Here is a 12,045-nt window from a genome sequence, read left to right as displayed (position 1 = left end):
TAAGAGCACGGATTACACTCACCCAGTACTAAAAACACCATTTATTTATTTATATTTTATTTGACAGGGACAGTGCATTAATAAACATTTCTGTAAATATACCAGATTTAGCCAGAAGGCTAGTTTTCATCTGCAGTCACTGGCCAGATGTAACAATAGGCTCCCATGAGACTGTTACATGCACACAATCCTCAAGCAGCCTCAGTTCAATTCAATTTTATTTATAGTGTCAAATCATAACAAAAGTGATCTCGGGACACTTTAAAGAGTAGGTAAAGACCACACTTTATGACTAATATATGATTAACATAGACCCAACAATTCCACCATTGAGTACGGTGGCAACGAAAACCTTCCCTAGAACAGGCAGGAACGTCGTTTAAAAGTTTGATGGAAGTGAATTATTTGATTTTTAAAAAACAGTTAAAAGTGTAATTTCGGCGCAAAATCGACCCATGATCTTTTTCTGCACTTACATACATCTAATAAGCCAACAAGACAGTTTTTTCATGTAACAACTTTTAACGGAAAAATCCAGGAGAGTCGCTAACAGCCTGATGTGGCTAACACTGATTAGCTCAGGGCATTACCATGAAGGCAATAAAAACGTCTTTTTTAACCACTAATACTGCTCAAAATAACAACAAACATCTGCAGTAGCATGATGAGAATCCCTACATATAAAACGAATACAGGTTTTAAGGCACTTCAGCATTGCCCTCACTTTTCAGACTCGGAAGCTACGATAAGGCTAATGTTTTTTGTTTTTTTAAATCAAAGTCTTGAAAAATGACCTTGAATTCAATTTCCCCACAAAGACTTACAACAAAGAAAAAAAAAAAACTAATTTCAGGTCTGGGGCAGAGGAACGTACCAGAGCAGCAGCTCCAGCTGAGCGTACAAAAATCGAACCAGTGCCCTCCTGCTGACGACTTCAGCATGGCAGTCGCTGAGCGTACAGCCGTGGTGACTCACAATGTCCGAGTACAGACACTTAGTCCCTGTGGCAAGAGACACAACCTGGGCTGATCTGAGGTCAAATCCTGGAAAATAGATAGAAGAACACAGCTCAGATTTCTGGTGACTTGTTGAGCAAATGATTCTTTCTGATGGAACAACAGTTCAACATGATGTAGTTCAAACAAACGTCTCAGACCATGCATTTTATCTTTGCTCTCCTCTGAATCCTGTTATATCCACAACGTTAACAGGCTGAGACGAGCTAAAAGAAAAGTGTATGACGGTCTTCCCTACGTACATTTGAGGTAACTGGTTTGTTTGTATTGCAGCGGTACATTTTTAAAGTAAGAGGGACTCAGATGCTCCTGCATCTGTAACTGTGTGAGTGTGAATGTGAACAGGGCATTCCTGCAAAAAGAGAGGTTTGGGTGAAACTAGGTTGTTTTTTTTGCTTGTTTTTAAAACCTCTGTTTTTGGTCTTTACCAGCTCTGGAGGTCTTAGTCTCTTTAGCTACTAAATGCTCCACTATGTTCACCATGTTTCTGGAGCCCCTTTCACACATGCACTGCACACCTCAAATTATCTAGACATTACCCGGAGGAGCTGTATTTGAGAATGCAAATCTCCAAATCAGTTGGATCCTAGGCCTGATTAACAATATGGGCAACTGGGCAATTGCTCAGTTTGACAAATTGAGCAATCAGGAATGCAGAAAATGTATAATATATACCGAAAATAGGGAATTTCTTCACGCGACTAAACGGAAGCAACTGTTCTGCTGAGGCAACATTCGTCAACGAGCACAGCTCAGCTAGGTAGGCACAAGCTAATGTTAAGAGGCCCGAGAGCGAAGAGCCCCCGGCAGCATCTTCAACCAACAGCCCGGATTCTACTGCGAGTGTGACCGCTGAGGGAAGCGGTGATGGGTCTCCAGTCTCACCGCCATCTGAACTGCTCGTCGAATCTGCACTGTGGGGGCCAGTTATGGAGCCGTTCTGGGAAGAGGCGATCTTCCGAGGGCCCGTAGCTTTCCAGAACCGGTCTGTCCAGGAGTCAGGACTTGGGTAGGACACGCTCCCTCACCAACGATCTGTTTCATTGCCGTCTCCCAAACAATGAAGTTGTGCCAAGGGAATGGCTTCTTTACTCACCATCAACTGGATCAGTCTATTGCTATGCCTGCAAACTCCTGTCATCCGAAAAGCATGCATTTAATAGCGGATTCTGCGATTGGAAACATCCAGAGAGGATTAGTGATCATGAAAAGAGTGCAGAACATAGACGAAACATGCTTTCTTTTTTGCGCAGGTCTAAATACGCATGCAGAGTGGACACTTCTCTTGCTCGACAGTGTGAGGCAGAACAGCAATACTGGAAAGAAGTCCTGAGAAGTGTGGCTGCCGTTCTTAAATTTTTGGGAGCGAGAGGACTGCCAGTTCGAGGCGACAACAAACTGCTGGGCTCCGCGCACAATGGGAACTATTTGGGACTGCTTGAACTGATAGCGGAGTTTGACCCCTTTTTAAAGGAGCACCTTGAGAAGAATGTCAATGAGGGTAGAGGTAAACCATCTAATTTGTCCTCAACTGTGTGTGAAGAATTTATTTCATTAATGGGTGACAAAACCAAGCAAATGATAGCAGAGGAAAACCGCCCGCTAAATGTTTCTCTGTAATCGTTGATTTAACACCGGATTTAGCACACATAGATCAGCTCACATTTGTTTTTCGTTTCGTCAGTGCAGATGGCAGAGTAGTGGAGAGAGTCATTGGGTTTGTGCCCAGCCACAAGTGCAAGCTTAGCTGAATGTGTGATTGAAACGGTGCACGGCTTGGCGTTAGACTTGTCAAACTGTCGTGGCCAAGGTTTTGATAACCCTAGCAATATGACTAACTGTGGCAGTCCCTGTTTACATTTTGCAGCGCATCAACACATCGCTGGAATACAGTTTTCCATAACAGCAAACATTATATTAGATACACTCTAAAATCCCTCAGCACCACTCGATGGAGTTGCAGAGTCCACAAAAGCTCTAAATAAAAATTACGGGGCAATCAGAGATACCTTAGCCAAAACAGCTTCAGACGATGTAAAACACAAACCAAACTCCAAGCTGCTGCATTGGTTGCAAAACTTGATACACTTGAGACAGTAATAATGACTATGTTGTGGGACCGGGTACTGCATAGATCTCTGAAAAACAATAAGGATTTAGCTACTGCTCTTTGCCTTTTGCGGTCACTGCATTCGTGGCCCTTCATTTTGAAGATATTGTACACCAGTCCATTCAAAGTCCAGAAAAATGTCAGTGTAAGATGTGTTTGCCAAATGAAATTCCACATTTAACATGCTCTTCCCCATTATTTAGGACTAAAATTGTGTGAGGACACTTCCTTTCCTCTCTATGTAGTGGGTCAATTTTGCTTTGATTATACTGTTGCTGATCCCTTTTTTTTTTCTCCATAACACGTGAATGAGTGGCCTTGACAAGAGAACACAGTGGTGCATTTGTAGTTCTATGATTATTTGCACATCTGTCCATCAAATTGCACTTGATGACAGTAAGTTATTGAAATATTGAGTATATAACTGTAATTTATTCTGTATTTTGCCAGGTTATGGTGATCCTGGGGTGGTGATGATGGGGGCCCTTGAATATTGTTGCCTAGGGTACAGTGAAGTGTTGATCTGGCTTGATCAGACATTAAACAAACTTTACCCTGCCAGCTCCCTAGTACAAAGTCTGTGTATGTAATGTTTGATTGAGCCCATGTATGAATAGAGCATGTCATTGTCCTGGAGCAAGCATATGAGCGTGTTTATGATATCTGTCATGCAGCTCGTGCAAAACCAGAAGAAAACAAACCTTCAAGGGTGGAGAAGGATGATTTACACAAAGATTGCAAAAAAATTGTCTAACTGGAGAGAGGACAAGATACAGGTACTTCTTTTGGTAAGGGCCGCTGTGGAAATTGTCAGACAAATTCAAGAAACTACCAGAGTTTTGGTTGTTTAACACCAAATTGGGAACTAGCTCCGTGACCACGGTATAATCTGTGTCATGTCCTGCCTCCTGCCGCCCTACCTGCGCCTAAAGCAAACAGTATTCCCAGTAAGTGAGACCACACCTGACATGCAGAATCTCTGGTTGTGTGCTGTATGTGTGAGAAACAAACTGTGGAAACGGACCTGATGTTTTGGACATTGTCCAGAGTTTAAATAAGAACACGGCCTGTGTCCATCTGCTGTTTAGTGATGGTGGAAACGTCAAAAAGATGATTAACAAACGGAACTATCCCCAAAACATGGTTTTAGGCTTTGCTGAGGTTGAAAAATTGCAGTGGAAACAGACTTAAAGCATGATTCCGGTGTAAAATCATCCCAGGGTCTCGACAAATACATTAATCAAATAAGCCATTGAGACAGTTTTTTTGTGTATAAACTATTAACAGAGAAATCCCGGATAGTCGCTAACAGCCACAAACAGCCGGCCATGGCCAACACTGATGAGCTCTTTTAATAAAAGACCCTGGGATGATTTTACACCCGAATTACGCTTTAAGAAAATAAATCATTGCATACACGAAGCATGTGCTTCGTAAAGCTCCTCATGTTGTTCTACATTGTTTTTCCATCATTTGAGCTCTTTTAATTATGCCATCTTGTTACACTCTCTCTTCTTCTGTAGTGGTTTAATGACATCACATCATGGAGACTTAGCACAACTGTGTATCTCCATGAACCAACTCTTAAAGGTCCCGTATTCTCATACTGTCTGTCTGAATATAGAGTACAGACCAAAAGTTTGGACACACCTTCTCATTCAAAGAGTTTTCTTTATTTTCATGACTATGAAAATTGTAGATCCACACTGAAGGAATTAAAACTATGAATTAACACATGTGGAAATATGTACTTAACAAAAAAGTGTGAAACAACTGAAAATATGTCCTATATTCTAGTTTCTTCAAGTAGCCACCTTTGCTCTGATTACTGCTTCACACACACTCTGCTTTCTCTTGATGAGGTTCAAGAGGTAGTCAACTGAAATGTTCTTCCAACAGTCTTAAAGGAGTTCCCAGAGATGCTTAGCACTTGTTGGCCCTTTTGCCTTCACTCTGCGGTCCAGCTCAACCCAAACCATCTCAATTGGGTTCAGGTCCAGTGACTGTGGAGGCCAGGTCATCTGGCGCAGCACCCCATCACTCTCCTTCTTGATCAAATAGCCCATACACAGCCTGGAGGTGTGTTTGGGGTCATTGTTGTGTTTAAAAATAAATTATGGTCCAACTAAACGCAAACCGGATGGAAAAGCATGCCGCTGCAAGATGCTGTGGTAACCATGCTGGTTCAGTATGCCTTAAATTTTGAATAAATCCCCAACAGTGTCACCAGCAAAGCACCCCCAAACCATCACACCTCCTCCTCAATGCTTCATGGTGAGAACCAGGCATGTAGAGTCCATCCGTTCACCTTTTCTGCGTCGCACAAAGACACGGTGGTTGGAACCAAAGATCTCAAATTTGGACTCATCAGACCAAAGCACAGATTTCCACTGGTCTAATGTCCATTCCTTGTGTTCTTTAGCCCAAACAGGTCTCTTCTTGTTGCCTGTCCTTAGCAGTGGTTTCCTAGCAGCTATTCTACCATGAAGGCCTGATTCACACAGTCTCCTCTTAACAGTTGTTCTAGAGATGTGTCTGCTGCTAGAACTCTGTATGGCATTGACCTGCTCTCTAATCTGAGCTGCTGTTAACCTGCGATTTCTGAGGCTGGTGACTTGGATGAACTTATCCTCTGCAGCAGATGTGACTGTTGATTTTCCTCTCCTGGGGCGGTCCTCTTGTGAGCCAGTTTCTTTGTAGCGCTTGATGGTTTTTGCGACTGCACTTGGGGACACTTCCAAAGTTTTCCCAATTTTTCGGACTGACTGACCTTCATTTCTTAAAGCAATGATGGCCACTCGTTTTTCTTTACTTAGCTGCTTTTTTCTTGCCATAATACAAATTCTATCAATCTATTCAGTGGGACTATCAGCTGTGTATCCACCTGACTTCTGCACAACACAACTGAGGGTCCCAACCCCATTTATAAGGCAAGAAATCCCACTTATTGAACCTGACAGGGCACACCTGTGAAGTGGAAACCATTTCAGGTGACGACCTCTTGAAGCTCATCAAGAGAATGCAGAGTGTGTGAAGCAGTGATCAGAGCCAAAGGTGGCAACTTTGAAGAAACTAGAATAGAAGGCGTATTTTCAGTTGTTTTACAATTTTTTGTTAAGTACATATTTCCACATGTGTTAATTCATAGTTTTGATGCCTTCAGTGTGAATCTACAATGTCAATAGTCATGAAAAGAAAGGAAACTCATTGAATGAGAAGGTGTGTCCAAACTTTTGGTCTGTACTGTACTTGTATTCACCCTCTGCATCTGCATCCCCAAAAGTCTGCTCTGAATGGTCAGCGTTTCTGGGTCTTCCGTATCTATGCCCTGCAACATCATTGCAGCCCGGGAATGACTGTACCAGCGCTATACACTTTCCACGACTCACCTCTGGCCATTACAACCCCTGCCAGAACCTTGTAACAGGCGTGCGAGGCAGAGAAACTGTCCATCAGCTCTGTGTATTTCTCTCTCACCAGGTGGAAGATGGACTCTGAGAAGAACTGCAGAAGAAGATGGTAGAGACAGATTTTAAAGTGTGATGGATATTGAACATCATCTCCTCCATAACTGAATTTTCCATATTTTTATTATGAGATATATTTATTATTATTATGACCTCACATAAGTTCATCAATTCCCATTCACAGTTGAGTGAGATAATTATCAGCAAAACTCTATTTTGTTTAAAAAATTTTGGGTTCTGCTTTCCTCACTGTGTGTTAACCAGGTGTCACATCTGTTATATTTAGAGTGCTCATTGTCAAACTTGACTCGTATGCTGATTTTTAAGTATATAATAAAAGAAGTTCTATGAAACATATTTTGCTAATTTTAAGATGAACGGTGTTTGGCTTCCCTCTGGGTGCACTGCATGGAGCTCTGAGCACCTGACGTCCACCAGATAAGGCAAAACAGCAGGGATTTCAGCTACGGAGGAAAGACGAGCAGAAAATTGGAAAATCTTTCATGGAAAATATTGAAATAAGAAGAAATATTAAAAACATGACCAATGTAATTAACATGTTAAAACATTGCTTATAAACGTTAGAAAACATTTCATTCATCAGAATACTCAGTAAGTAGTACATAGTGCTAAACATGTAAATTATCAGTTTATCAACCATTTTAACTTCGTATTTGCAAATCCTAAGTGAAGATTTAAATAAATGTATTTGTAAAAGTTGTCTGGAGAAACTGCTAACTGAATTCTGTTAAGCTCTCATTTAAACCTAAGGACATTGAGACTTCTGTCATATTTTCGCAAGCAACCAAAATCATATAGAAAACTTTCAGTGTGGAGGGATGAACCACTAGCTGTGACAATCTAAACTCTCCCAGTTTGCGAAGGAAGCGCCCTCATTATATTTTTAGCCGACTGTTGCTCTGTTTTGGGGATTTACAGTTAGCGGCTATATGCAGTGAGGTTCAACGAACCATAAAAAACAAGTGTGGAGACTTAAAGTATAACTCCATCAGATATGAGATCCCTTGTTTCTAGCTCTTCTTTGGAAGTAAGATGTAACTGCAGGTGAACCTGTTCTATCAGAGCCTCCATCTTGTCACGTGCACGGTCACTATGTGTGTTGACTATTTATCTGTATTCCGTCCCCTAAATGATATGTTCCCCCATTTAAAACATGCACACACGCACACACGCACACACGTACACACGCTCCTATTACACTTCTCTCCAGGGGCTTAGTGGCCAATAAGCTCAAGTGAACCGGCCGGCAAATTGCTCTGCGCAGCCGTGTAATGTTCATGACCGGCCCATTTAGTTAAAACTCTTCAGAGCTCAAGCTTTGACATTGTTGAGAATTAGCATAAGATTTGAGCTGAGTTCTTCATAGTTCCTCCTCAGTGGGGGCGAATTTTACACACACACACGCACACACACACACACGTATATTTCAGCATCTATTTATTTGTAGCAAACACATAAAAGCTTTAAACCTACACTATATTGTGTGATTTTGTCCTTATTACAAGCCTGATTTAGAAGTTGGAATTTCCAATTTCTGATTACAAGTGAACGTAGCATAGCCATTAGTGACGATCTGAGCAGACAGACCAATCACAGAGCAGAGTCACTAACATGGAGACTTATTTACATCCAGAGAGGGAATGTGTCCACAGACACTCAGATTGGAATACTCGGCAAAAAGGCAACAAATGCTTTCATTAGTGGGTCATATGATCAATCAACATTGTTTTAACTTAAAAGACAATTGTCTGTCTTTGTCTGTCTCTATGTACCCTGTGTTAGACCCCGCCTCAAGCCCAATGTTAGCTGGGACTGGCTCCAGCCCCCCGCGACCCCGTCAGGGACAAGCGTTGAAGATGGATGGATGATTGATGATAGTGGATGGACATTAAATAGATGAAAATGTATTTTATAGTACAACTTTAAAGTGTAACACTGGCGAAATTGGACCCCATGCTCTCTTTCAGCATGAATATACATCAAATAAGCCATTGAGACAGGTTTTTTGTGTGATCACCTATTAACAGAGGTCGATTACCCACAGTTCTATTGAACTCCAATAGAACTGCACTCCAGTGCATTTTCTTTATCGACTTGTATGGACTGCCTCTCAATATGAACAGAGCCGGCTGCTAAGGGTTGTGGCATTGTAAAACAGTCCGGGTTCACTATCTACGTTGTTAGTGCTTCATTTTTGTGTGAGGACTTTGGTGTTATTTTGAGCAGTATTAGTGGATGCATTTGGCGCTCTGCCCCTAGCTACTCAGTGTTAGCCATGTCTGCCTGCTAGTGACCGTCCAGAATTTCTCTGTTTATTGGTGATCAACATGATCAAAAAAACGCTTTCAATGGCTTATTTGATATTTAAATTTGATACAATTGTATATTCTTGCTGAAAAAGACTGTGGGGTCCAATTTCGCCGGAGTTAGACTTTAATAAGATGGGGGCCGGTGATGCTTTTGAGAAGATCATATCAGCTGTGCTAAAGATTCCTAACCTGTCTACTGAATACTTGAAATAAAATTAGACTGATCAGCCCTGTCAGCCAAGTCTGAATTGAATCCAGTAGTAGCTGCAAATATTTAATGTTTAATAAATATGTATGTGATGGGTAGATAAACTAGACTTCAACCGATTGTCTAAACTTTAAACAACTTTTTTTACTCTCATACATGATCATCCCCAACAGAAAAAAAACATAACTAGAGATCTTGCAATTGGATAACATCGGCTGCGACATCATATTGGCCATAAAGTGGTGAGACAATGGCCTCTTCCCTACTTTCTACCCCCCTATTTCTGGCCCCTTGCTCGGATCACACCCATCTTTGAACTCTGTCATCATTTGGAGCTCACCTGTAAAGCTTCGTGACTGTATCTTGCACGGGTAGGAAACTATAAGTGTCTATGACAAAATGTGGCCAAAGACACAGAAAGACCAACAGACAAACAAACACCTGGCAAAATACTCGAAACCACTTCCGGTGTTGTTCCCACTAGGATAGGTGGCTCCAGGACCACATTTTGCCATGATGACGCACACACACAGACTCACAAGGTAAGGCTGATCATGTTTTATGCTGTTTTAATTACATGAACTGTGATTTAGTCAGGAACTTCAGTTCATTTTTAATTTCCAAGAGGCGTTATCAACAGCCATAGACCAAATTGCCTCTGGATGCATTGTTACAATGCTTGTAGCCTTTGTTGGTCATCTCAGCCAAAGCTTCTGTCCGTCTCTGTTCCAAATTAGTTGGCACAGACTTTGAAAGAGAGACTGAATAAGTAACATATGAAAACGTTGTCACTGAACATGTTTTCAGTTTGTGCTGCATTCTAAATCAGGGAATGTCTCCAACAAAAGTTCACATTACTAACCAAATATGTGTAGATTTAATAAATGAACTGCCCCAAAGTGGCCTCGGTGTCTATAACTGTCTGTACGTCTCATTTTGTAAGAGCAGGTGTTTTCTTCTTTTGGAGCGAAACTGTCTGGCTCAACATTTTCTGGATGACAGTGGCACAAGGTCGTGTGTAATGAGTGTGTTAAACAATTATCTGACAGATTATTATACTCTTCACACCGCCCTCCCACTCCACCTCCATTTCTTCGGTCTGCTGCCGCTCCTCCTTCATCCCTAATGTGCTGTAATAATGTTCATTAATGTGTCACGCTTTCTGATAGACAGTTGATATTGAAGCGGAAGATGATGCTAAATGATCAGTCAGGGAGGCTGTTAAAACATAATCTTCTAGAACAAGTTTTGGTGTGTCATCCTAAAGATTTAGTTCAAATTCAGGGCATCAAAATGTCACCTTTTCATCCAAAATGTTTCAGTAAATCCTTCTGCCTCTCATCAGGTTCCTCCAGGATTAAATTAAGTATCAACATTTCTGTCTAACAACTCCATATTTGTTTGCATATTTGGACGATGGCATGGTTCAACATTAGCCATGCTCAGTCACTTTGTGGAACCGATCTTGGGAGACGAATTTTCTTGTATACATAAAGCACGACAGCAAAAAGACTTAAGGGACAATTCTCCAGGGCTCAGAGACATAATGAAGTTGTTTAGATGCTTCGGACGCTCAGGACATGATGGCCATGCTGATGGACGCCATACTCCATTTGGTAACATACGGCGCACCTCAGACCCATTTAAAATACTGGCAAAAAACTAGAGATAAGGAGTGAATTCAGTGTCACTCCTCGTGTTTCCAAGTGAAGGACTTTTTGACATATGAAGGGCAAAAACATTGCTGAGAATATATCTCTTAGAAAGGTCTCCTTAATGTGTCATATTGATGTGAGGAACATAAGAACACACTCCCTGCCACAGCATCTATTCACCCAGGAGCCCTTTTACACAAAGATTCCACAATAGCATTGTAATGAAGGTAGGCTGGCTTAGTTTAGTCACACAGAACCAAGCAGAGCTGGTGTTATTAATAACTTATGCTACTCAGGTTGTGGTCAACTCATACATCACTGATGTCAGTAGTTCTGTCCTGCTAGTTGCTCCTTTACACAGACCTTGGTTCTTGTTGTTGTGGCTCTGTGACTACATCTGCTGCCGGCTTTAAGGCGCAACAACTCTGTCCCCTGATTCCATCCCTGTACCTTTTACACAGGCCGCGGGGCACAATAAAGGCACACCAGCTCTGCAAAGAACAGGCTATGTGTCCTCTCAATGGACAGCAGAGCTAGGCTGCTTAAACGGCCTTGGCCCAGCTGGAGCTGCTGCACCAGGCTACTGTGAAGTGTGACCGCCTGTGACAGCTCATCCAATCATCATGCAGAAGCCTAGCGTCCGGGCCAGCCCACTGCCCCAAAGTCCCTCAGAGACGATGAGCGTGCGATGGGTGGGAGAAGGCCCAGTATTTATCCAATGAGCGTCTAGTTTGGCTGCAGTGGAACAACCCGCTCTACGCTTCCCCATTGAAGTCAGTAGAAGCTGAGCGTCCGACTGTGTAAAGGGCTGTGGCGCTGTGGGGATGAATGAGACGGAAGTTGGGCCGATTACCTGTGATAAGTAGCTGATTCTGAACAAAAGATGAAGGCTTCCTAATGCGTATTTAGTCAATGAAATGTACACACAGCAGTACATATTTCCACGCTTTTTTTTGGGTGACATTTTAGGGGAAGCTGAGCTTCCCTTGCAGTCTTAGAGCAATAGCTAGTGGTATAGGCCTGTAATATTTCTGTTTATGGCATAGCTTTCTCCTCAGATTAGGCCAATAGAGAAATGATAAAAAAAAAAAAAACACACAAAAAAACCACAACCGCTCGATCCAAGGCCTGGCCCCGGCTGACCCCTGAGGATAGTGGTGGGAAATATAGGATCAGGTTCGGGCTTGGGCAGAGAATCTAAACTCTACATCGCACACTACTGGGCTGCTTACTGGCTGCCAAATGCTACGCGCAAATAA

The 12,045-nt window shown here is 42.1% G+C and overlaps 1 protein-coding gene across 1 annotated transcript in view; it reads right to left on the bottom strand.

Moving 5' to 3' along the window:
- LOC310958234 (double-stranded RNA-specific editase B2-like) overlaps positions 1–12,045 on the bottom strand; it is a gene marked incomplete at both ends in the record, with an annotated part of 63,626 nt that overhangs the window by 9,098 nt on the left and 42,483 nt on the right. The window contains 2 exons of the mRNA XM_083929083.1: positions 875–1,043; positions 6,516–6,630. Coding sequence (XP_083785209.1) covers positions 875–1,043; positions 6,516–6,630 — 284 coding nt within the window. The remainder of the gene's footprint in view (positions 1–874; positions 1,044–6,515; positions 6,631–12,045) is intronic.

The sequence above is a fragment of the Echiichthys vipera genome (assembly GCF_963691815.1).
Source record: "Echiichthys vipera genome assembly, chromosome: 15".
NCBI lineage: Eukaryota > Metazoa > Chordata > Actinopteri > Perciformes > Trachinidae > Echiichthys > Echiichthys vipera.
The sequence above is the reverse complement of the archived record's forward strand: the minus strand, read 5'-3'. Positions and strand labels throughout refer to the sequence as shown.